Source organism: Mytilus californianus, unplaced genomic scaffold (assembly GCF_021869535.1).
Source record: "Mytilus californianus isolate M0D057914Y unplaced genomic scaffold, xbMytCali1.0.p SCAF_6, whole genome shotgun sequence".
Classification (NCBI taxonomy): Eukaryota; Metazoa; Mollusca; class Bivalvia; order Mytilida; family Mytilidae; genus Mytilus; species Mytilus californianus.
The window spans coordinates 16,461,240-16,486,732 of NW_026262712.1; the positions used below are offsets into that span (position 1 = coordinate 16,461,240).

At 32.6% G+C, this 25,493-nt stretch overlaps 1 protein-coding gene across 1 annotated transcript in view; it reads left to right on the forward strand.

Annotated features, from left to right (window-relative positions):
- The first annotated feature begins 2,312 nt into the window (after positions 1 to 2,312).
- The window catches only part of LOC127706285 (synaptonemal complex protein 3-like), a 34,864-nt gene continuing 11,683 nt past the window's right edge, over positions 2,313 to 25,493 (forward strand). Inside the window, exons 1-3 of the mRNA XM_052210796.1 lie at positions 2,313 to 2,454; positions 12,369 to 12,429; positions 23,375 to 23,409. Coding sequence (XP_052066756.1) covers positions 2,337 to 2,454; positions 12,369 to 12,429; positions 23,375 to 23,409 — 214 coding nt within the window. The 5' untranslated portion in view covers positions 2,313 to 2,336. The remainder of the gene's footprint in view (positions 2,455 to 12,368; positions 12,430 to 23,374; positions 23,410 to 25,493) is intronic.

Genomic DNA, 25,493 nt, shown 5'->3' on the forward strand with positions numbered 1-25,493 from the left:
CGCCAAAAAATAACTACATTTGCGCCATTTTACAGGTAACATATAACAGAAAAGTTTAAAATATTCATTGCTACATCGTGAATAAGAAATGTTTTTGAGTATTCCCCTGGGTAACTATATAAGTAAGTTCAAACTCATTTCTAATATAAAACTGAGAGTTTTTTACGTTTAAAACTATATAGTGTGCATATGTTTGAGGTGTCAAGATGGACATTGTCAATTCTGAGACAAAAAGGCCGTTAGTTTTCAGTTTTCTCAATTGGATTGTTTCATATTTTTCATGTCGGGACTGTTTATAGCCGACTATACGGTATGGGTTTTTCTCATTTTTTGAAGGCCGTACGGTTGCCTATAATTGCTTTCATCCACTTCATTTGAACTTAGATGGATAGTTGTCTCATTGGCAATCATACCATATCTCCTTATTTTTATATAGAGGTAATAAGTCTGTAATTTTTTACTCCAGTGTATAGTGCTTTCTTCTAGGTTATATGATCTCGTTAATTTATAACAGAGATGTGTTTTAACATTATTATGAAAAGTCTCTTAGTAAGAACGTATCAGTGTATAGTGCTTTCATTATGGTTACGATGACTGATTTCGGAGGAATATGTTTTATTAAGCAATCAAAAACTGTGTTAAAAAAGGTCTCTTTTGAATTGAATTATTTTTTTGTACTATTTATCTGTATTTACCTGTATTGTTGGCGCAAATGAATTGTTTTATTTTGGCGCAAATGAAATATGGTTTGTGACACAAATGAAAGATTATTTTGGCGCAAATGAAATGCCAATTGGCGCAAAAGCAAAGCACTGCATTTTGACCCATCGGATAAGCAGATTACCTGTAACAACAAATTATGACGCCTGTTGTGACCGTTGATTAGCGGGGGTCGTAAATTTGTCATAAATAGGTCGCCAGGTAAAATTATAGATTTATAGAAATTGATCAGAAAAACTCCAAAAATCGGTAACCAGCAATTGTTTCGGGTAGATTTTGACTTGTTTTACGATGAGGCATGAAAATTGGGATGATACCGCCAAAATCGGGATAGTTGGCAGCTAGGTCTGTGCATGGGGCATATAGTCATCACATTGCCAACCCCTCCCTTTTCCGCCATCTCTGTCCTTCTATCCCACTGTATCAGAAACAAATGGTTTCTCTATTTTTTTCTTTTCCTTGGAAGTCAATAAGTCAAAGTTCAAGGTCATTATGACAAAGTGGCATCTTTTCAGTTTTTGACAAAAAATTAAGATCAAGAATGTATTTAATCTAAGTTTCCCCGGAATGGAATGATACTTAATGCGTTGAGATTTTTATTATTAATATTACAGTATAGATTTTCTTTTTCTGGTTAATTGTGCTATTTAAAGTTTCTGTCTATCATCATGCATCATACCTGCCAACTGTCACTATTTGCGGGGGATTTCCCCCATGTGGGCCCCCAAATGGAAATTTTGAAAGAGCAATTTTGTCCACAATCAATTTTACCATGGCTATATAGGATTGCAAAAGTATGAAGCAGCAAAAAAACCAACATTAAATTTGTCCGCCATTACTGGACATCACAAAGGTTCCCGTAAAATTTTTACGTCACAATAGAAAATATCTGACGCCACAATGAAAAAGTGATTGTTGAATGACGTCAATAGTTCAAGAGGCGAAGATTCTCGGGTCATCCGGCGCAAATAGCGATAAGGTGTATTTTTGACAATAGCTCATAGCATATGGATCTTTTGTTCCAAGTCAGGGATATGACAGTTGTTTGCCATTCGTTTGATATGTTTGATCCTTTGATTTTGCCATTTGATAACGGACTTTCCGATTTGAATTTTTCTTGAGTTCGGTATTTTTGTTATTTAAAATTAAATCATTAGTTTTAGGAACTGTATTATAGATATAACTCGAAATTTTCTTAATACAAGTTTTTCTTTAAAAGTTGGCATGCAGTGAGGATAAGTACAGTTCCTATGAATAAAATAGCAGACGAAATATTCACAGAAGTGACAATTACAGAAGTAAATGGGAGTGGGTGGGTTCAAACTAATTTTAATTGTCCTACTTTTGGACCAGGTGAGCAAAATATCGAAAGTAGAAACTGCGCATGAATTTGTTTGCGTAGTTCTTATCTATTTCAAAATGAAATTATTTATGATTTGGGACAAAATTCTTAATGCACAACATCTGGAACAATAAATATATATTGTTCAAAGTCGACATCCCTCATAAAGCAAGATAAAGATATTCTTTAAATACGAACTCTGTGCCTCCGCGTAATGTTATAACAAAGCACTACCGGATGTTATTGGTTCGTCTGCATTTCATACTATATCAACATGCCGAAAGCGCAGAAGAGAAAAGCTGACGGAAACCAACAACTCGAGCAAGTAAAACAACTTATTGATGATGATAATAATGGATCAGAGAGCAGTCAATCTAGCAGTCCAATCAGAGGTGCTGAGAACATTTTTTTCAACTATGCATTTTTAATACGCTCCAGTCATGCTTCAGTGATTCCCTATATAATCAACCAAATTTTTCCCACGAAAGGGGGGGGGGGGGGGGGGCTGGACCCCCCTGGATCCGCCTATGTTATTATGTATACTTTACATTACATGATTATGATATTTACTTACTTATCCAGTTCTATGACTATGTCAATGTCTATGTACTACAGTGTCTACCAGTGAGCCTCCTCATGGGGTTTTTGATTATGTGATTACTTGACCGTTTTTATAGTGATTATTTGATTACCAGACCAAATATTTCATGATTATTTGATAATCTAGGACTATTTTTGATTATATGATTACCTTGTTTAAAAAAATAATTAATGAGTATGTGATAATAATGGCAAAAAATTTGTGATTACTTGGACACCCCCATGAGGGGCCTCAGTAGTGTCCGGTAATTCCGCTGGTAATTCCGCTCGTCCGGTAAACCCACCCATTTACTTATGTAATTGTCACTTCTGTGAATATTTCGTCTGCTATTTTATTCATAGGAACTGTACTTATCCTCACTGCATGCCAACTTTTAAAGAAAAAACTTGTATTAAGAAAATTTCGAGTTATATCTATAATACAGTTCCTAAAACTAATGATAATCATATTATTGCTAACAGAACTCATTTCTGACTTGAAATTTTTTTTCTCTATTGTCTGGAATCCCTTTATACAGTCTTGCATCCAAACCCTACAGAGTGAAATTTTCATATCTTCTCTCATTTAGAAAATGGTGAACTAAAGCTGTAAATCTGTCACCTGATGCTGATAAATGGTCAGACAAGTTGCTTTTTTAAAAAAAAAAGACAATCCGTGAACCTTAGAACTTTTTTATTCTAATTATTAATTCAACTGTCAGAATAAGAAATTATATATCGGTGTTATCTTGGCCATGTGTGTAGAGGATAATATTTTCTTTTTATTGTAAATCATTACAATTTTGGCATGTTGAGAGAAGTGTTAAATATAAAGCAAGGAGAGAAAAAAAAAGATTACCAGACGTATAATTTCTTAAAGAATGATAATAATTCAAAACATGGAGGACACATGTACCTTCTCCCAAAAATTCATAAAATTAATCTAGAAATAAGTCATGAGGCATTGCGAACTGGTCAGCTAGCAGGACACATTAATGTTCGTTACCGACCAATCATCAATAAGTGTAACTCTCCCGCGAGAGATACTTACTTGATCTGATTATAAATATAAAAAAGAAGATGTGGTATGATTGCCAACGAGACAACTCTCCACAAGAGACCAAATGACACAGAAATTAACAACTATAGGTCACTGTACGGCCTTCAACAATGAGCAAAGCCCATACCGCATAAGTCAGCTATAAAAGGCCCCGAAATGACAAATGTAAAACAATTCAAACAAGTAAACTAACGGCCTAATTTATGTACAAAAATGAACGAAAAACAAATATGTAACACATCAACAAACAACAACCACTGAATTACAGGCTCCTGACTTGGGACAGGCACATACATACAGAATGTGGCGGGGTTAAACATGTTAGCGGGATCCCAACCCTCCCCTAACCTGGGACAGTGGTGTAACAGTACAACATAAGAACGAACTATAAAATCAGTTGAAAAAGGCTTAACTCATCAGATGGATACAAACAGAAATACTACACAGAGTGGACGTGGCCGGGTACTTGTATATCCCAACAACAAATAGACACTTAGTACAGATCTGAGAGTACTTGCAGTTACTGACAGCTAGTACAAAGCCACTAACAACTAATTAAAAAATCATGCATCTAAGACTAAATTATCAATTAGTACACATCCAACATCCAATTATTGAAGAGGCATAACTTTTAAATTCAAGATACAAAAAATTTCATTAATAATATAGAGTCACACGAGGTAAAAAAGGTTCGATGTGCGTGCTTCGTGTTTTCCCTTAATTATTTTCCGTGTTTCGTGTCAGTACTCTTTTTTTCTCGTGCTTGTCCCGCATTTGATTAAAAAGTAAACCGGGACTTATTCAAAGTCAGCCCAAATATTGTTTTAAATTATAAACTAATTAACTGGTCCCAAAATATTTATTAATAGCCTATTGTATTACTATGATAAATCGGATGCAACTAACGGACGCTAAAAGTTGACCATGTGCAGGGTCGCCATGTCCATTTATAATGACTGCATGATCTCCAAGAATGGCTGAGTAATAACTTTTGGTACTTTTTTCCTTAATATTTACGATTTTATTCCTTGGCTTCGTTTTTCCAGAGTGTTTTTTTTCCGTGCAACGTTTTTGCGATTTGTTTTTTAACGTGTTTCCGTGTTCAGACCCTCCCTTTTACCACCCTCTATTTAGATACCGAGGTGGTACAAAAGTGAACAATTCCATAATAATGGAATTCTTGATGTTAAGTCACATATACTAAAAACACAGAAACGTATCAATATTTACCAATCACTAGTGCACATCCAAAACACACATAAATTTAAGAGCATTACAGTGTGTGAATAATATAAGAAATTTCTACTTCTACCACTAAGTGACCACCGTCATTTGGTTGACTATCCTGTCACTGTTTGGTGTGCACTTGCATACTTTATGACAAGCCCAAAAATAGTATTAACAGAAAGGAAATAATTTGTGCTGTACATAAAATTTATACATGGTGCAAATAAAAACATGGGACTTGAAATTTAATGTGCATGCAATAGTCTCTTGAACGAGTCAAGACTTTCTGCAGCGGTCACTGAAATAATAGTGACATCAATGAATGAGATAAACATTTAATTAACTTACAAGATAACTTAATTGATAGAGAATACTGTAGAAAGGAAACAGTAAAAGTTGTAAAAATGTATATTAACGAACAGTCTTTATTTTAATTGTTTTATTTTCATTTGAAGCATACTTTTTTTATCTGATTTGTCAAAATGACAAGTGTGCATAAGTTTAGTATGACGTCCATTATCACTGAACTAGTATACATATTTGTTTAGGGGCCAGCTGAAGGACGCCTCCTGGTGCGGGAGTTTCTCGCTGCATTGAAGACCCATTGGTGGCCTTCGGCTGTTGTCTGCTCTATGGTCGGGTTGTTGTCTCTTTGACACAATCCCCATTTCCATTCTCAATTTTATAATGATTTTATTGTTACAAATCAAATCCCAAAGCCCACTATAACTCATTATGTAGAAACCACAGCACGATTTTAAAATATCTCTCTGTGAATGTGAATATCTCAGTGAGACACAGATGTTTGATACCATATAGGTCGTTATAATTAAATCTTGACCATTTAACTTTCACTTGTTTATCAAAGGGTACAACTGTCAACTTTGCTCAAGTCAGTAAACCCTTGGAATGCATAAAATGTAGCTTTACAATAAATATACATGTTTGAAAAGGATCTTTAGATTGTTTATTATCATATATCAGATATGTGAATTAGCGACCTGTGAAAATTCTCTAATGCCATGTTTTAAATATCTTAGATACACCGTATAGAGGTGCTCTTAATTGCAGGAAGCTAATACAGATAAGATGAATAGGTGTTCCGAATGAACAATAATTTAGCTTCCAAATATTCCTCCATAGACTATATTTCTAACTAATAAATATGTGTGAACCCTCAGGGGTTCACGCAATAATAATACTTAACAAACAGATGTTTAAAACAAAAAAACTGAGTTTGTAATAACAGTAGAGATGATAATACACAATTATGTATATAGATATAGGAAGATGTGGTATGAGTGCCGATGAGACATTGATATTACCATTCCAGAACAGGAACAATGAATTTAATTGAAATTTTGATTATTTTAACATTTTAATAACTACTCATGGAAATTAAATATTAAAAAAGATGAAGGAAAGTTTGTGATGTTATATTTCCCTACACATTAAAAAAAAAATAGAAATTTTTATTTGTCTACTCATAATTTTTTAAATTCTATTACATGTTTACACTAAATATTCACATTTGTATTTACTATTAATTCATTCATGCAACAATTACCACCAATTATCAAGAAAACTAAACATGTGGTATTCATCAACAGCTAACAAACTTATAATTGGTGTTACAAATTTATTTGAAAATTTTGTGTTTTCTAAGTGGTGTTGGTGATAAGCTGATTATCCATCCAACATCATTTTGTTTCAAATTCTTGGGCATAGTTGTAGGACTGTATAAGTGGTCTATTGATAAATCACCACTTTCCTTTCATCATTATGTGATAAACTGGCCCTACTAACACATTTACTGCGGATGGGCGGATTTACCGGACAAACACATTTCTGATAAAAACATATTTTTTGGAGGGAAATGTGGTACACTTCTCAAAATTGAGTTGTCAGTTAATCCATTTATATTAAATTTGATACAATTTGTATGTAATTAAGCAGAAATACATACGATCAAAGCCTTAAGTGGACGGAATTAATGAACTACATTGTATGTAGTCCCAAGTAATTCATAGGTGCAGAACTGTAGCTCATAGGTCCTTGTGATATTTTTGACAATTTGCAAAAATACTTTTTTGTTTTAATAATACATGTAGTTTACCAAGTATCATTCAATATACAACAATAAGCTCATAGGTCCTTATGATATTTTTGACAATTTGCAAAAATACTTTTTTGTTTTATAAATAGTTTACCAAGTATCAATCAATATACAACAAAAGACATAAACTTGAAATTTAAAGATTAAACTATCAAAATTAAGTGTTGTAAAGTGTATTATCTAGAATTTTTGGACAAAAAAAACTTTTAAAATCAAGGGCGGATAATTATACTGAATTTGAAAGGACAATTTGTGAATTATTTTGATTTTTCTAGAAAATAAGGCCTGTGACCCCTATTTTTATTTGATATTTCAGATGTATTAATGGTAAGCAAATCTCTCATCAAATTTTAGCCAATTCTATCGTTTAATGTTTCCTTGATAAGGAAAAATTAAGTTTCCCCTCTACAAACAATATGAAATAACCCAAATTTCGTTAATTTCAATGTATTTTAAAGAAAAAACAAAGTCTGTGATCCCCAGTTTTTATTTTGAAATTTGAAACTACATTGACCAAGAAGTCTTTTACAGAAGTTTAAGAAAAATCAATTGTCGAACATGTAGACACCTCAGCTACCTTAATCTGTCTGTGTACTTAATAAGATCAACACACTGAGCCAGATTTTTAACATCTTAGTTCTCAAGGTATCAGTAGCAGTCATAGAAATTGGGGTTTGGCATTTACAAGACCGAATTTATGATTCTTCAAATTTTTCTTAGGAATGTATCACAAAATTAACAAAAATCGACAGGACGGAATACATTTTTACAGGACATGTCCTGTCGGTCCTGTGCTAATTTCGAAGACTGCAGTTGGCAGGAAGACATACAGCCCTAGTACTGTCCAAATAATTATGATGCTGTGAAAGGCTATTTTTTTTTTACTGTGATGTCATAGGATACATAACAGCAAAACATTGAAATAGCCTTTCAAGACGTAATAATTATTTGGATTAATATCACCCTGACCCAACACACCATTCTGACACCAACACAATCAGTCTTTGCTCTAATAGTAATACACCTGTGTGCCTAGAGGAGAAGAGGCAAATACCAATCTTAATTTGGTTTGACTTGGCTGAGACCGCAGAGTTGGTTAAAAACCAAGTATAATAGAAACAAGGGATATGGGGTATCCATCCATGATACAAAATCAGTACATGTACAGTAAAAAACTCCAAAATCTATTCTAATTTTTAAAATCGTTTTGTTCATTCAACATGTTTTAATTGAAAGTACTCTTTCATCAATTATCATGTGAATATACTGTGGAAAACCCTTAGTGTTTCATATGAAATTGTTGATGCACCCCTAAACTGATCAGTGTATGTATGCAATATATATATATATATATACAAATACAGGGGTGTGGAAATGCTATGCCTGACTTGTACATTTGAACACCGAGACTAGTAATTTTTTTGTCTGGGTTACCCGTTGACAAATAACAAAATTACACTGGACAAAATTCAATTTATTCAAAAATATAGAATTATTTTCACAACTTGTTAAGATGTATTATTATAGGTACCGTAAACAAAACCATTGCCAATGATCAACATGTGAAAAACATATACAAGTCAAAACATCAATGTTCATGAATTAGATAAAACCGGAAATAGATTGATACCCAAATAAGTATATGCATCCCGGGTCTCGTAAACATTACGCTATCTTTGTCTATTGACCCAGTATCGTTGATTATGTTTTATGCCTTATCTGGCCTAAGAACACAGTTATGTGAATTTCGTAGCGCATTTCTTTTAGACAAAAACTTCAAATTAAAAAAATTGCACTTGCTCTATATCAAAAAGATTTTTACAGTGTATTAAACTATGTTTGGGACAAATTATATGAAAATTATAGGAAAGTCTACCAGCTCTAACTCAAAATATGGACAATTCTATCTTTAGGGGGTCTATAATTCAGTTTGACAGCTTCAGACATACTAATATTTGACCTTTTTAAACTGGACCAAATCACTACTTTACCTAATATGTAATTGCATCCCCTTACTTAATGTTTCATGCATAAAATAAAAAGAAATAAATTTGAAAGGTGTATGAAAAAAATTTGCAAGTTATACACTGTCCACACTAGGGACTATATTTGTAGACAACGAAAATCAAAGTACGATTTATAACTGTTTGAAAAAAAACTGAATCGAGAATTCTAGATGGCATAGCTAATAAGTTTCCCCTCGCTCTCCAGTGAAGAAACATTATACACATAAACAAATATCACAAACTGAAAATCTAATTAAATCCCCTTTTTTACATAGTTTTTGAAAGAAAAAAGGTGCCAATGTTAAATGTATGAAAAAACTAGAGAGAATCATTTTCAATTGCATATTTCAAAAACAAGGACACGTACCTTTCATTTTCATCTGCTTTTTAAAAGGGTATTAGCTGTCAAATTCATGTTCACCGATTTGACTCAAATTCTCATTATAACATTACTTAAACGTATATCCAAAGTATAAAGATTGAATCAGTCAACCAAATGATTTCACTTTCAATGTTGACATTCTTTTCCTTTTAAAAGCTGAACACCGCTAGTTCATGCATAACCCATCTCTAGTCAAGGGGTTAAATTAAAGGTCACATGAATCCAGATTGAATTAGGTCTAATTACTCACTTGCAAGTGAATAATTCATCAGCGATGTTTGTTTAAGAAATAATTCTATCATGCCATGCTCTATGCTCATTTTAACATGGGTAGGCATTATTTATGTCAATATCTTTATACAGAGCATTGGCGAGGTGTGAAATGTTAACAAATATAATGCCTACCCATGTTAAAATGAGCATAGAGCAAGGCATGATAGAATTATTTCAATTCTAATAGGAAAATTTAAAAGCATTTTGAGCAAAACTGACAGGGTTAAAATGATCAGAAGGTTAAGATCTATAGAGAAGAGTATTTTAGGAGTATTGATCCCTTATAGAAGTTAAGATGATTTTAACCAATTTTTTTAATTTCCTCAAAAACTATAATAGATAGAGAGAATCTTTTAAAGGGATGTTTAAACACACATTAATATATATTAAACAGCAAAATAGTCATTTATGCAAGATCTACACAAAGATTCCAGGTGAGGGATTCAGGCTCTTAGGAGCCTCTTGTTTAGAAATTGTACTTGTAGCAACTGACTATTAAAAATACCAAACATGTATGATAGCAAAGTGTATGTTATACTGAAAATTAGTTAAGACCAAAGTTGAAAGTATCTTCATTTTTAATGTGCAACTTTTGGTTCAAGATAAATGACAGCCTGAAAGAATGAATATAAATATCACATCACAAAAAGATTAAATAAAATCAAAATTTGGACCATGTCTGATTTTTGTCTCTTCTGTCGGTCATATATGTTCATTGTCCTTGACCTCATTTTCATGGTTCCGTGACTGTTTGAAAAAAAACAAATGTTTTTTTGTCATGTGAATTTTTCACTCAGGCCATGCAAAAATGATTTTTGGTTTCCCCCAACCCTGCTGGGTCTGTTTTTACCCTCTGTGTCAATTCTTTTTTTTTTAGCTCACCTGGCCCATAGGGCCAAGTGAGCTTTCTCATCACTTGGGGTCCGTCGTCCGTCGTCGTTAACTTTTACAAAAATCTTTTCCTCTGAAACTACTGGGCCAAATTAAATCAAACTTGGCCACAATCATCATTGGGGTATCTAGTTTAAAAAATGTGTCTGGTGACCCGGCCAAACAACCAAGATGGCCGCCATGGCTAAAAATAGAACATAGGGGTAAAATGTAGATTTTGGCTTATATCTCTGAAACCAAAGCATTTAGAGCAAATCTGACATGGGTAAAATTGTTTATCAGGTCAAGATCTAGCTGCCCTGAAATTTTCAGACCAATCAGGCAACACGTTGTTGGGTTGCTGCCCCTGAATTGGTAATTTTAAGAAAATTTTGCAGCTTTTGGTTATTATCTTGAATATTATTATAGATAGAGATAAACTGTAAACAGCAATAATGTACAGCAAAGTAAGATCTACAAATAAGTCAAACATGACCAAAATTGTCAATTGACCCTTTAAGGAGTTATTGCCCTTTATAGTCAATTTTTTACAATTTTCATAAATTTTGTAAATTTTTGTAAATTTTTACAAAATATTTTCCACTGTAACTACTGGGCCAAGTTCATTATAGATAGAGATAATTGTAAGCAGCAAGAATGTTTAGTAAAGTAAGATCTACAAACACATCACCATCACCAAAACACAATTTTGTCATGAATCTATCTGTGTCCTTTGTTTAATATGCACATAGACCAAGGTGAGCGACACAGGCTCTTTAGAGCCTCTAGTTTTGCAGATGAAAAAAAATTGATGCTCTGGTTTCTTTGGACAATTTTCAATGATGCTTTTCTGAATCTCTTAAAATGTGTCAACATTGCTCAATTATCATTCCTTTAGTTTCACCTAGCCTATACCACAATATAGAATAACAAGAATTTAATGTCAGGTTAAGTGTTTAACAACAATATTCTCTGTAGAGCAAAACTGGTTTTCCACAAAAAAATTAAATTGAATCCTGCCTGCCAGTCCTTTATAATTTTCACATGTTATTGGAAACCAACTTTCATTTTTCCATGGCCTTATTATGAAATAGGATAACTGTATAATTTGGTATAAATGTTCCTTGCAATGTCTGACAGACAGAGTTCATCTGACCTTGACCTCAATTTATGGATCAGTGATTGAGGTTAAAGTTACATGATACTATAAGCACTTAGGATCAAATTTGGAATGATTGTAAGGTGTACATGTCTGTCTGCCAGGGTTTGCCTGACCATGACCTTATTATCAACAATTATTGATAATGTTTAGTTTATGTGATGCTTAAAGTAAAACCTTTATTTTTAAGATTTTCAACATTAAATTAATCAAGGTTAGTAAAGCAGGCGAGACATTTCAGCGTGTGCACTCTTGAGCTTAATCTGGTTACCCATGGACAAATCTGTAGTATTTGCGTGAAATATACCCTGATGCATGAAAATAATGCATACAAGCTATACAAAAATTTTCAGAATTGTTTATCTCAATACATTTACATGTTTTTATGCTAAAACCTTTTGTTTTCATATAATATATTAAAATAAGGAGATGTTGTATGATGGCCAATGAGAAACTATTAACCAGAGACCAAAATATGACAAAAGATGTATTAAAACAACAGATATGTTTGCGACCTTTAAAACAAAGTTGCATGAAAAACCCTTATATTCTTTAGTATTTTCATATGTTTCTTATTTAGCTTTATATTTTAAAAATGACTCTATTAAATATATATTATATGTCATGTTTTCAGATGAAACTCCCATGATACCAAGAAAAAAGAAGAATGAAGGTGGACCAGATGAAGATGTTGGGTAAATGTTTTATTTATGTTGCCACATGGAATATGATAGATCCAATGACATTTTTGCTCTGATTGTAAATTTTAATTGGCAAAAATCTTCTTTTTAATTTTGATGATCTTGATTAAAATCAGGCCTCTACATTATCATTTTTTCTAACTTGTCCCTTCGGACAAGTTGCAAGATAATCAACTTGTCCGAACTCTTAACTCACTTGTCCGAATTCATAATTGAAAATCTTACATATTGATGATATGCAATAATAACACTTGCGTTTGATTGTACCTAATAAAGGGAGCATTTTGTTATGTTTTAGGTGAAATACCACCAAATCATAGTATGTCACATCCGGTTGCATACGAAAAAGGGTCGAAAAAAATTTTCCCTTGAATTTGAAATTAATCCTACATTTCATTGCAGTAAAAAATTTCTGAGTCATAAACATATATCTTGGGTGTTTCAAAGCACCATTATTTTTTTATTTGGTGGTTCTATAGAATATTTTGGAAACTTGAGGTTACATGGTTACTAAAGCTTGTACACAGGAAAAAAAGAGGTGAAAATTTGATTGGTTAACTTCAAGTGATGGTTATTTTCTTATATGCAATGAAATGTTATGTGAAATTTTGTCTATAGTACTGGACAGGATAAAACTTTACTCATGCCAACTACTTCTTTATTTGAAACAAATATCAATTCTGCACAATTTTTTGAAAAGTGCAAATTTAACAAAGACTAATAGGGGAAAATCAATGGTGGTATTACACCTATATGAATACCACATCAAAATTCATTTTATTATTTCAGACTAAAAGATTATTTGCAAGACTGAGTTCTCTGACTCAATGTCAATATCATGTGTCGATCATTAAATCATCATTTCTTCCCAAACCACTATAGGTTCTCCTATGGACCTATTCATTCTGTGGTAGTGGTATGGGTTTAAAACTGGCCACCTTGTATATGATTAAACCTTTTTAATGTATTGATGGTGTCAAAACAAGCTTTTACAATTTATTTTGATTTGTATATACATTGATATATGATCATGAAGTACATAAAACATTTCACTAAAAATCTGCCTTTTTAGATTTTATTTAATTTTTACAGAGGATGACCTTGAGGTCACTCCGATGTATTGCTATCGCCTAAATTTCCATTATGCAAATTAGTTTTGGGATTTCAACCGATCTATAAAAATTATAGATCCGCGGTCATTACAAGGGAAAAAAGTGCATTTTTATACCTGCGATTCCGTTCTCCGTTCGTACGATGTTTCATCAAAAATTGGAATCATTTCAGTTGTTGATTTAGTACTGAAAATTTGACTGAATTATCTCCTTATTAAATACGGTTTTATATGTTTAATAGGTGTTTAAGAAAGAGGTCAGGTGCTCATGTTCATTCATAAAATTATCGTTCATTCATGAATTTATCGTAAAATCAAAATCACTACACAGGTCACACAGGTTGTATACGTAGTGGTCAAAAGATTACCTGTATAGTATCTAAAAATAGACAAACTTAACTGACTCCCCTTACTGTAGTGTGTGATAACATTTTGTGAGGGAATTCGATGTTTGCTATACCACTGTTCATTTCAACGCACTTTATGACGATACCACTTTATCAATATGAATGAAATTTTTTGCAGTGTTTTAAGAAATAATTTTACTTTAAAATCGCGTATCATTTGTGAACTATTAAATGTTTTACAAGGACGAATTTTCTGTATAAAGTCAATAATTGTGTGTACTTTTGAAGCCCAAACTTTTTATAGCCTTAAATACGCTAATGAAAGATCCGAAAACTATACCCATACAGAACGACATGTTTTTGAAATTGAAGCTAAACTTTTGGTTGACAAATTTTAATTCGTTATTGCATAAATATTAACTTGAAATATCTGTCATTTTCTCCCTACCCAGTTTACCTCTATTACTCATTATGATGTGGACTTGACATTGTTATTGAATCTTATGCAATTTGATTGGATTAAGTTATTATTAGATTACCTTCAAACTGTTCATGCTTTTTCGTGATTAAATCAGAGCGTGCATGAATGTGTACAGAAAATTAAATGACCTGCAAACTGGACACTGGACCAGTCCATATTACGTTTTATCAATGAATAGATTTTTTTTTTATTTCCCAAATTACAGGGCCCATAAAGGGCATAAAATCAGATACAATTGATTTACATAATTGGTAACAACAACAATAATAGCGGCATATAAATAGATATTTAGTATATAAGCATTGGTCAGAATCAGATGAACGAAACTTAAGGTATGAAAGGTAACAATTGCCACTTTTTATCTTTTCACATAATTTTCCACATACACATTAGATAAATTATTTTTGATAGCCTATTGCGGAGAAAAAAGAGAAAGTTTACTGTATAAACGTTCTATTCCATTAAATACGCCATTTTTCGAAGATAAATGCAGAAAAACATTTATGAACGGCTACGCCAGGTAAAATTGTTGTTTATCCTAAAAAAAAATTACAATTTTCAGTTTCATTAGAATATTATAATAATAATAAATCCCAAATTTATGTAGTCATTAGATAAAGTCCGTATATGTCCGATATGCCTATTTTTGGACATCAAAAGACAATACGATCGTTTTAAGGTCAATTTCGTCTACCTCACACAATCTTGTTAGGCACTATAATGAAATGGACCTGAAATTTATTTCACATGTTTCCTGAAAATTGATAAATATCAAAGCAACATAGAGCTGTTTGTTCTAGTTCGTATAATGACAATTTAATGTCATGTTTGTTTGTGATGACCCCCCTTTTTGGGATTGCATCAGAATTATAGTTATCTCGTATCGCATGAGGATGACACATGTCAACTGAGCAATTATGTTTGGGTCTTAGTTTTAAGAAATGATGTCAAAGTAACATTATGAAAATATTTTTAGTAAGCTGAAATATATATTTATTTTTTACATGTTTATGTCTTGTAAGATATTTTATTTCTGTCCCGTTTTTCAACATTAGCGTCTGGAAAGTTGAAATGTTTTAACTGAATGGTTAATTTAAATTATGAAAATGGTTAAAATTAAACCAATAAAGGAAATTATTGCCCAGTTACAAACACTACCAGGGGATAATCCATAATGATTTTTTTTTCAGTTATATGTTTCAGCACATGTATAATTAACTCCAACTTTAGCCTAGTAAACTTGTTGTCTCCTTGTAAAATATAAAACATATTTAAAATGATTTCCTGCTAAAGTCTTATATTGATATAAAGTTAAAACCGTCTTGCTTCTCACTAGTCAACACTCCTGTCCTGTCAGGTTTAATTCTTATATATATGGATGAAAAATAAAAGTCCACAAAACATTAACATGGCAGCAATTGCTTTTACAGCCTTTAAGACTTTGATTTTTTTTTACAGAAGAGTGTCCACCATGCACTTGCATTACACTATAATAATAGTAGAATAGTATGATATACAAATAGATGAAAATTATATATACATGCAACCGTAATATTAATATAATATATAACAACAAACCAGTGTATTCTCTGGAACTATTATTATATTAGTATAATAGTCTAAGGTATACTGATTTGTATCACTACAATATAATAGTTATTACGGTGAGGTTGAATTTCCTGTCATTTATTCATCATCCAAGCACGAACTTGTATAAGAAAAAAAAATCTCTGTAAATTAACCTCAGTTTCAGGTATAGAGATGTGATCTGTTTCTGTGACATGTGCTTTTGACCATCCACAAGAACCTGCGGTCATCCGATGTTCAGTACTTCAGTACTTTGATTACATCTTAACTTATTATTTTTATATATAGATCTTATTAAATAAAACCTCTTTTAATGTTTTGTTATGCATAAAATTAAAAGCAAAATCAAATGAAACGCAATTTAATTTGAAATTTTAAAGTTGTGGTAAAACTCCATATGGAGGTGCTCCTAATTCAAGGAGGCTTATACTAAGAATAAGCATTAACATTGGTTTCTTTCTCCCTTACTTATATTCCCCTGGTCAATGGCTGCCAGGCTACAGACCACAATTAAATTCTCTATTAGTTCTTTATAACGTTTTGTTTCATTAAAAAAAATGCTCCGGTTCTTTTTGTCAAATATTTTGTGTGTGTAAAGTACAGTACTAGTCCAAACATATATCAAACATTCAGAAATATCGCTCCCCAGCATCTTACAATTTTAGCCAATACACATCCATACCCCTATGGACAAGTCAAGAGATGTTCCGAAAACTGTAAATATCACCTTTTTGCACCTGGCCTAATTACTCTTTCCATATCAAAATCAGTTAAAATACAACATCCAAAAGTTTATTTCACCTCTCTTCTTTCATTTCCATCCAAAAAAATCTAAGAAATGAGTGAGGAAGGGAAAGAAAAAAAATTAAGAAAAAATACACTCTAATTAAAAGGAACTATATTCGTGGACAACGAAAAGCGGGATCATTAATTGTGGTCTTTGGCCTATTAGGGGTCTAAACCTTGACCAATTCTAATAAAACTTGGTATGATTTAAGCTTAGTGTACTATGAAACAGTTTACAAAGTTTCAAAGCCATATGATACCAATTATAAAAATTGTGGCATTTTTTATATCTGAACTTTGGGTGCTGAATTGTGGCGTTGAATTAGAATAATTTCAACTATCAAATTTGGGCTTCTAAAAACCAAAATATACCAAAACTTACACTTTTTAATGTCTCTATGTATAAGTTATCACCTATTAAAAGCAACAGATAGCATACTTCATGTTTCAGACTTATAAAAAATGGCCAGAAGTAAATTTCATATGGGCCTGTGCCAAAAAATAGAGGTTTTCAAATGAAGTGAGGCCTTATATGCAATGTAATATTTTTCACTTACCACAATTTTCTGAAGTTGCTAAGTTATAAAAAAACCTTTTACATATTATAAATGTACTTTTAATGAAAATATAAGTTTCAAATAGCATAACACATGTGAATAAAATGGTCTTCAGCAATGTCAAGCTTAAAAAAACAGGTTGTCAATTTAGGTCGTTCCCCACATTTGCATATTAAAAAGCATATAAATGATATGGGAGATGAAGATATGCTTCCTTTTGCTCAAATCTTTGCTCAGATATGATAAAACATGGAGCCTGGATGTAACAAGACTGTCACTTTCAACTATATATGTAGACAGTATGATCTAATGCAAAGTTATTTACTTTACTTTTTAAAACCGGCATGAAATTTCAGCCTCAAAAGGCCAATATTTTAACCACTAGCTATCAAACAAAAGAAAATAAAGGTAGTCTGTGAAACAGACAAGGTCAAACAACCAGTAATAAGTGCTTTTGATACAGTTTCAGTGAAATCTGCTAAAAGGAATTCAACTTGTATGTGCATAGAACCTCATTTTTCACTTGCTTCATACTGACCGTTAGACTAGGACCATTAAAGCAGCACATTTTGCACTCTTATTCTGATTTTATCTACTTTTTTTGTATGTTTAGTGTTCAAAAATGAGTTAAACATCTACATTAGATACCACAAACACAAGTAGAAAATCAGAAAAACCTGTGAGAGAGAAAGTAAGCATGCTACTTTTGTAAAAATATTGAAACAACTGAAAAAGTTCAATTTTGGGCATGTAGGCTGAAATGTCACTTTTTTACAAAATTTCTATCAAATAAAAGTGGAAATCATTTATTCTCATGTAGTTTGACAAATTAATACCAATATATCATTCAGGGAAGTTGTCAAAGTACAAATTCAATATTTCCTGAATTTCACCTCTTAGGCCACAGACCACAATTAAATTCTCTATTAGTTCTTTATAACGTTTTGTTTCATTAAAAAAAATGCTCCGGTTCTTTTTGTCAAATATTTTGTGTGTGTAAAGTACAGTACTAGTCCAAACATATATCAAACATTCAGAAATATCGCTCCCCAGCATCTTACAATTTTAGCCAATACACATCCATACCCCTATGGACAAGTCAAGAGATGTTCCGAAAACTGTAAATATCACCTTTTTGCACCTGGCCTAATTACTCTTTCCATATCAAAATCAGTTAAAATACAACATCCAAAAGTTTATTTCACCTCTCTTCTTTCATTTCCATCCAAAAAAATCTAAGAAATGAGTGAGGAAGGGAAAGAAAAAAAATTAAGAAAAAATACACTCTAATTAAAAGGAACTATATTCGTGGACAACGAAAAGCGGGATCATTAATTGTGGTCTTTGGCCGCCAGCATGTTCAAATACGTTCAATCAGAGACATATTATAAACAAGTATTATATGTCTCTGGTTCAATCAATGAATATTTATTATACGACCGCAAAAATTTTGCGGTCGTATTTTGGTATGACGTTGGTGTCGTCGTCCGAAGACACATTAGTTTTCGCACTATAACTTTAGTTTAAGTGAATGGATCTCTATGAAATTTTATCATAGGGTTCAATACCACAAAAGGAAGGTCGGGAAGAGATTTTGGGGGTTATGGTACCAACAGTTAAGGAATTAGGGGCCAAAAAGGGGCCAAAAATAAGCATTTTTGTAACTTCCAGACAATAACTTGTGTGTAAGTGTATGGATCTCTCTGACATTGTACCACAAGGCTCCATGTCACAAAGGGAAGGCTGGAATTGATTTTGGGGGTAATTCCCTCAAAATTTTAGGATTTAGGGGCCAAAAAAGGTGCAAAAAACAAGCATTTTTCTAGTTTCATGACAATAACTTGTGTGTAAGTGTTTGGATATTTCTGAAATTGTACTACAAGGTTCCATATCACAAAGGGAAAGCTGGAATTGAGTTTGGGGGTAATTGCCCGAAACGTTTAGGAATTGGGGGCCAAAAAGGGGAAAAAAATAAGCATTTTTCTAGTTTCTAGACAATAACTTGTGTTCAAGTGTATGGATCTCTCTGAAATTGTACTGCAAGGTACCATACCACAAAGGGAAGCTGGGATTGATGATGGGGGTAATTGCCTCAATATTTTAGGAATTAGGGGTCAAAAAGGGGCAAAAAACAAGCATTTTTCTAGTTTCAGGACAATAACTTGTGTGTATGTGTATGGATCTTTATGAAACTGTACTGCAAGGTTCCATATCACAAAGGGAAAGCTGGGTTTGAGTTTGGGGGTAATTGCCCTAAACGTTTAGGAATTTGGGGCCAAAAAGGGGCCAAAAAACAAGCATTTTTCTAGTTTCCAGACAATAACTTGTGTTCAAGTGTATGGATCTCTCTGAAATTGCACTGCAAGGTACCATACCACAAAGGGAAAGCTGGGATTGAGTTTGGGGGTGATGAATCATAAGGGGGTTCAAAAAATTTGGGGGGGGGATTTTTTTTTCCTTTTTTTTCTTTAAAATTTTCCATTTTAAATTGGTTATTTCTGATTTATATATAAAAGCAAATAATAATGATATGGTTTGAATAGGTAAATTTAAATTTTTTAAGTTCTTAGACCACTTTCATTCTGTGTGAGAAACCTATGCTGTGTCAAATATTTAATTACAATCCAAATTCAGTGCTGTATCAAGCTTGAATGTTGTGTCCATACTTGCCCCAACTGTTCAGGGTTCGACCTCTGCAGTCGTATCAAGCTGCACCCCAGCGGAGCATTTTATTGGATTTTAAGTTGATTCAATGAACAAAATGAATTAAAACAATAGTAAAGAATTTAATATCCTTTTAGAAATATGAGTCGAGAACAACTGAATCTAGTCATGTCACAGGACTAATCCGACTTAAGATATAGTTTTCATCAATGCCAAAGTCTCATCAGACTCTGCACATGAGGCATAGTCTGTTAGGCCTGTCAGTCTACACACATTTGGTTTGTATCCTGGTCTTTTATGTTGATAAGATATTGATTATTATAATTAATGTCTTACTTACAATCAGTTTTGTTTTTATACGACCGCAAAAAATTTTTTGGGATCGTATAATGGTATGATGTCGTCGTCGTCCGAAGACACATTGGTTTCCAGACAATAACTTTAGTTTAAGTGAATGGATCTCTATTAAATTTTTTCAGAAGGTTCAATACCACAAAAGGAAGGTTGGGATTGATTTTGGGGTTGATGATCCCAACCGTTTAGGAATAAGGGATCCAAAGGGGGCCCAAAACAAGCATTTTTCTAGTTTCAGGATAATTACTTGTGTATAAGTATTTTGATTGCTCTGAAATTGTACCACGATGTTTAATACCACAAGTAAAAGGTTGGGATTCATTTAAGGGGTTATGGGGCCAACAGTTTAGGAATAAAGGGCCAAAAACAAGCATTTTTCTAGTTTCCAGACAATAACTTGTGTGTAAGTGTATGGATCTCTCTGAAATTGTACCACAAGGTTCCATATAACAAAGGGAAGTCTGTGATTGAGTTTGGGGTTAATTGCCCCTAACATGTAGGAATTAGGGGCAAAAAAAGGGCCAAAACCAAGCATTTTTCTAGTTTCCAGACAATAACTTGTGTTTAAGTGTATGGATCTCTCTGAAATTGTACTGCAATGTTCCATACTACAAAGGAAAGGCTGGGATTGAGTCTGGGGTTTTTGCTCCAAGGGGGTTTCAAAAAGTTGGGGGGGGGGGGGGGGGGGGGGGATTTTTTTTTCCAATTTTTTTAAGGGATTCATATTTTTTTTTCAAAATTTTTAAAATTTCGAATTTTTGAAAAGTTTCAAGAAGAAATCTTCAATTGCACAGTATTGCCCAATAGATTTGTAAGATCTTTGACCACATTTATTTTGTGTCAGAAACCTAAATTATGTCAAAAATTTGATCACAATCCAAATTCAGACAGTATCAAGCTTGAATATTGTGTCCAAATTTGCCCAAACTGTTCAGGGTTCGACCTCTGCGGTCGTATCAGGCTATGCTCAGCGAAGCATTTTATTAATATATTCAAATGTTTATTCAAATGCAATCAAAAATTGTTTGGTCTACCTGAGACTACTATAATTAAAAATAGTAGTCTCAGGGTCTACATATGATCAAATATAATTTTATGAATTTTATGGTCAATAATTTCTTCATTTTTTTTTTAAATATTTTTGTTAAATAAATTTATCATATTTATTATCAAGCAACAGAATAAGGTAGGGAAACAAGGTACTGGTTTGTCTTGGTCTGAAATGTCTCCAACGGTGCCGAACTGTCTATTAAACATGGAGTCAATTCATTTTCCTGCCATGTTGAACTGTCTTGTTACCTTATCTACAAAGCTGTAAGACTGGTTTCCCAGAATAGTGTGCTTTAATCTGTTATAAAGTATCTGACAAAGAACCAGTTTTGAATTATGGATCGCAAGTAAACATGTCATATTAACAAATTTTCTTGTTTTTTGTTTATTACTTTGATCATCAAAGTTGGATTTAATTTATTTTCTACAGAATGATTTTACTTGTCCCATCAGACAAGCTTGATATGGCTTTTACTTGTCCGACCTTTTTTACCTCTGGTACCGGACAATAGGACAAGCGTTATTGTCGAGCCCTTTGCGCTCATGGCGCAGCTGTTTATTGGAGTATATACTTGCATAAGAGGTGCATAGGGTTTCCGGGTAACTCCTCCTACAGTGAACCATAAACCTATGTGCTCCCATGCTCAACTTTGTGTATTTTAAAATAACACTTTGCATCTGCGGGGGCATCATTTGTGTCTCACAGACACAATAATATATCTCAAAGAAAGTCCTACATTGACTTTGTTATAATACAGTTACTTCAGAGTGGAGTGCGGGGGCATCACTTTGTCTAGTCTTTTTTTGCCATGGCGTTGTCAGTTTATTTTTGACTTATAAGTTTGAATGTCCCTTTGGTATCTTTCACTCCCTTTAACATTTGATAATAAAATTTATTATTGTATTTATCATTATTCATGCTTAATTAATGCACATGTTAAAGGTCTATTGAAATTTAAATGAAAACGGCCTTTACAGATCTGGTCAGAACTTAAACAGGACTCTTTCGCTTACAAAATTTGTACCCCTTATTTTCAAATTGTCTCACTGAGTCTTTTGTCTTTTTTCATGAAAGGATATTACTAAAAGTTGCTTGAAAACATCTTGGATGTACAAATGTAGAATATGGATAAAGGGGTACAATTCATTGTGGTTCTATTGAAATTTCAAAGGTTCAATAACTTTTGCAATTTGAGCTTAAAATACATGTAGCCAAGCCTGAAGTGTTTGAGTGGCCTACCACCATTTACCAAGGCAAAAAGTTTTAATAGTCAACATGGTAACTATGTTTGAATGAATGGCTACTCTCCACCCTGTCCCCCATTTTATGCCTCATAAGCACAATTGTTTTTTATTGAAATTTTATTATACAATGAAAATAAAAATTAAAAATCTGAAGACAGCAATTTTTTTTTAAATTTCCATTAAAAAAAGTAGAAATAAGAAGATGCAGTATAATACCCAATGAGACAACTATCCAACAAAGGAGAAGGAGATGAACAGCTGCAGGTCACAATACGGCCTTCAACAATTAGCTATAAAGGAAGGGAAAAAAAAATACTCAAGAGTACTTTTAATGTAATTTTGTTATTAATGCTATTTTCATTGTCTATTATAATATCTGCCAGGTTATACTGTACATTAATGTCTCATGTTTGTTGCTTATACTATCATAATTGTTAATTGTAAATTTGTAAACACTTCAAAAGAGAAAATCATTTGACTGATTATTATTGCAGACATCAACAAACAACAAACACTTGATTACAAGCTCCTGGTTTGGGACCAGCACATCAAGCTTTAAGATTTGTGTCAGGGCTAAACATATACCCTCCCCTAACCAGGGAAAATGGTCAACAGAACAAAAATTGAATACATTTTGAAATCAGTTAGAAAGGGGCTACACTCATCAGAACGCTACCGAGCACAAACAACTAAAAAAAATGACAAAAGGCACAGAAAAATGATGCAAAGCATATTAATGAGTTGTTTTATTTTACAGACAAGAAATGCAAAAGATGCTGGAGTGCTTTGGAGGTATGCATCTTATGTTTAGTTTATTAACAACTCACTGAGAGAACAATTTTGCTTTAACTTTGAAATTAAACTTGATTTTATTTAGATGTCTAGTTTGGAATGTTATCTTTAGTTGTTTAAACAAGTTTTCTTAGTTCACTGAACATGGAAATGTGATAGTTCAAGTTGTGTTAATAGTGGGGTTGGTGTAGCTTTTCAGTTTTCTTTAATTCACAGTGCTGAAAAACTATTTATGCTCAACATTTAAAAAATCACATTCAGTCATGTATATCCTTTTAGAAAAATTAAGTTATCTCTGTTAAAATTAAGTAATCAAATAACTAAAATTGGCGATCAACTCCTTATAGGAGAAAATAACCCTTAAATGATTTTCTTTATGATACTCAAGTTTGACATCTTTTTAGCAATATTCTAGTGAAAATTATGATAGATACAGAGAAACTGTAAATAGTAAAAATGATTGACAAGACAAAATCTACCAGAAAATCAAGTGATGGAAATCCTAAATTGACCTTAAATGACTAAACAATTTTTAGCTTTTTCTCATCACTTGGCATTCGTCGTCGTCCATTTATTTTTTACAAAAATCTTTTCCTTTGAAACCACTGGCCAGAATTTATCCAAACCAGGCCACAATTATCATTTGGATGTCTAGTTATAAAAATGTGTCCAATGACCCCGCCCGCCAGCCAACATGGACGACATGACTAAAAAAAGTACATTGGGGTAAATTGCAAGTTATCTTGAAAATCGCTATAAAATCTGGCAGGGGCAGAAATGTTCAGAATGTTGAGATCTACCTACTGTCCATTTACATCAAAACTGTCAGAGGACTACTTATAGGAGTTATTGCCCTTGAATGACAAACCAGTTTTTTTCTTCATTTTTGGCTATTACTTGAAAAGTATAATTATAATAGGTAGAAAAAAAAACTTTTTATAAAGCAAAAATTATCAACAAGACAAGATCTACAAATTTTTACCAATTTTTTGGCGTTTTTTATATTAGTTTTAAAAACGATATTATAGATAAATAGAAACTTTAAACAACCAAAATGATAAGCAAGATCTTCTAAGTCTAATGGCCAAAATCCTCAGTTGACTCTTTACTGGAGTTATTGCTCTTTAATGACAATTTTTAGTGTTTTTGCCTTTTATCTTTAAAACTATAATAGATCAATTGATACTTAAGTAGCAAAAATGATCAGTCTGAAATCGTCAGTCAACTACTAATTTTTGTTCTTGATCTTAATGATGATTTTTACCAATTTTTGTTTTGTGTTTTTTGTCTATTAATCAATAAAGAGAGATAGACACTTAAAATAACAAAAGCGATCAGCAAGACACGGTTAACAAATAAGTCAAATTTTGTGGAAATCTTTAGTAGACTCTTTATAGTAGTAATTAATTGCCCTTAAATGAGGATTTGTTTTTTACCCTTTATAGCTCACCAGTGCCCAAAGGGCCCCATGTGAGCTTATGCCATCACTTGGCGTCCGTTGTCTGTCGTTGTCGTCTGTCGTCGTAAACTATTTCAAAAATCTTCTCCTCTGAAACTAATGGGCCAAATACCTTCAAACTTTAACTAAATGTTCCTTAGGGTATCTAGTTTATAAATTGTATCCGAAGTTTTGATCCATTGACAAACATGGTCGCCATGGCTAAAAATAGAACATAGGGGTCAAATGCAGTTTTTGGCTTATATCTCAAATAGAGCAAATCTGACAGGGGTAAAATTGTTCAATTGGTCAAGATCTATCAGCTCTGAAATTTTTAGATGAATCGAACAACCCATTGTTGGGTTGCTGCCACCAAATTGGTAGTTTTAACAAAATTTTGCAGTTTTTTGTTATTATTTTGAATATTATTATAGATATATATAAACTAAGCAGCAATAATGTTCAGCATAGTAAGATCTATAAAAAAGTTAATATGACCATAATTGTCAATTGACCCCTTAAGGAGTTATTGCCCTTTAAAGACAATTTTACACAATTTGTTCATCAAGTTTGCTAACATTTAAAAATCTTCTCCTCTGAAACTACTGGGCCAATTACCTTCAAACTTTAACTAAATGTTCCTTAG